The sequence below is a fragment of the Triticum urartu genome, chromosome 7A (assembly GCF_056163025.1).
Source record: "Triticum urartu cultivar PI428250 chromosome 7A, HENAU_Tu73, whole genome shotgun sequence".
NCBI lineage: Eukaryota > Viridiplantae > Streptophyta > Magnoliopsida > Poales > Poaceae > Triticum > Triticum urartu.
The window spans coordinates 643,696,499-643,698,347 of record NC_141879.1 but is presented as its reverse complement, the minus strand read 5'-3'; the positions used below and the strand labels follow the sequence as shown (position 1 = coordinate 643,698,347).

The window sequence follows — 1,849 nt, the reverse complement described above, 5'->3', positions numbered from 1 at the left end:
TTATAATAAAAACTATATCCTCTCAATAATAAAAATGCAATCATATTAATAATAAAAATTTCATCCTATTGTTAATAACGATGTCACACACTTAGTAATAAAACTGTCATGCTATTAAAAATAAAATGACATCCTCTCAATAATAATAAATTGTCATCCTATGAATAAAAAAATTGCTATCCTCTTAAAAATTAAAAAACCATGTTATAAATAAGAAAACTATGATGTGAGGAAATTAAAAAATGGGTGTGCAAGTAATTCCCCTCCGCTTGCTTACCCCTTACGAGAGCAAGCTGTTCATACTAGATCTTCTCACAAGCATGAACCCAAATGATCAGCTAAACATGAAGAATAGACTAAAGCTCGTCGTGGAACTGACATTTAATCCTTTCAGAGAGGAAAACAACACGAGTCCTCTGATTTCAGATGTTGACGGCAATATCAGTCTGAAAAGGGATGTCCCGGATGGTGGTGGGGTGTTGTTAGTTTCGGTCGAAAATGCAGAAGATGTAGAAGGGAAGCGTCATACCAATCCATATGTTGTGGTTCTTTTTAGGGGCGAAAAGAGGGAAAACAAGGTTAGCTTTAATCCTGCTACTTCCATGAATTTATTTTATATTATTTTTTAATGATCATTGTCAAACCTAGCAAAGCTGCTTCTTCAGTTCAAACCTATGTGACATATTGCTGTTAGTTCCAGTTTGCAGAAAAGGCTAGTTTACGATGATAAATCACCATCTTAAAACATTCATTATGTTATACTGTAAATAGAACACAATGACAGGCTAATTTAAATATTTAATATTGTACATCAGTTGCCTTCTATAGTAACTACTACATACCATCACTACTAGTAGCAATTTTTACGAGGATTGAGACATATACAGTTCTTGAAAGAAAATGATGGCTTAATATGTTTAGCCAGAGTAGAGCAATTTATCATTATGTAGAGGTGAATGGAATCAGTGCGTTAATTCTTCGGACAGGCACTGCATGTTAACTTGCAGAAACTGAATTGTTATTTTATTTTAGAGAGGGAGGTTGCCAGATTTCTTAGCCAGGTCTCTGTAATCAGTTATCCATTCTGCAAGTGGAAACTTGGGATAGCAGTGGTAAGTAGTAACTGACAGGTGCTGGGCGGCTGAGCATTGACAGTTGTAAATAACCCTATAAATATGCTAACCATATCTGGATTCATAAGTAGTAGCGTTCAGACTGCAGAGCAGGTTGTAGAATAAGTTCATTGTCATGAAAGACGTGACCAAGTTATGTCCCTGTTGCTGCCAAGTGTCGACAGTTAACTGAGAAAACACACCACATTGCTATTGCTGACTTGTTTGTGGACAACTGTGAATAAAACATTCGGAGTAGACACTGCCTAGACTAAAACAAACTGAAATATTTAGAGGAGTCTGTTCTTAATCAACGAAGTGTCTCCTGAATATAAACTTGCAGTTGATCGACACTGCGCACGGTCCTATGATTTCGGCATGAAAATCTTGCAGTCCATGTCCCAAAACCCACAGATTATATCGCCGGCTACTGACTCATAGTTGTATGTATGTGACTTACTTGCAGGTGATCAGGAAGGCTCAAGATCCGAGGTGGAACGAGGAGTTTCAGTTCGTGGTGGACGAGGCCCCCATGGACGAGAAGATCCAAACGAGATCAGAAGCAGACGCCGGTGGAGCTTCTCTGTGTGTGTTGTTTTGGTTTGCAGGAGTCGCTGGGGCACGTGAACATCAACCTGGTGGACGTGGTGAACAACGAGCGGATCAACGAGAAGTACCACCTCATCAACTCCAAGAACGGCAAGCTACAGCTCGAGATCAAGTGGAACACCATCTGA

The 1,849-nt window shown here is 39.0% G+C and overlaps 1 protein-coding gene across 1 annotated transcript; it reads left to right on the top strand.

The window, feature by feature from the left end:
* The first annotated feature begins 242 nt into the window (after positions 1-242).
* Positions 243-1,849, top strand: LOC147960989 (synaptotagmin-2-like). Its single transcript, XM_087533616.1, has 4 exons — positions 243-578; positions 1,008-1,112; positions 1,579-1,629; positions 1,721-1,849. The coding sequence occupies exons 1-4, from the start codon at positions 243-245 to the stop codon at positions 1,847-1,849; spliced, it is 621 nt and encodes a 206-aa protein (XP_087389742.1).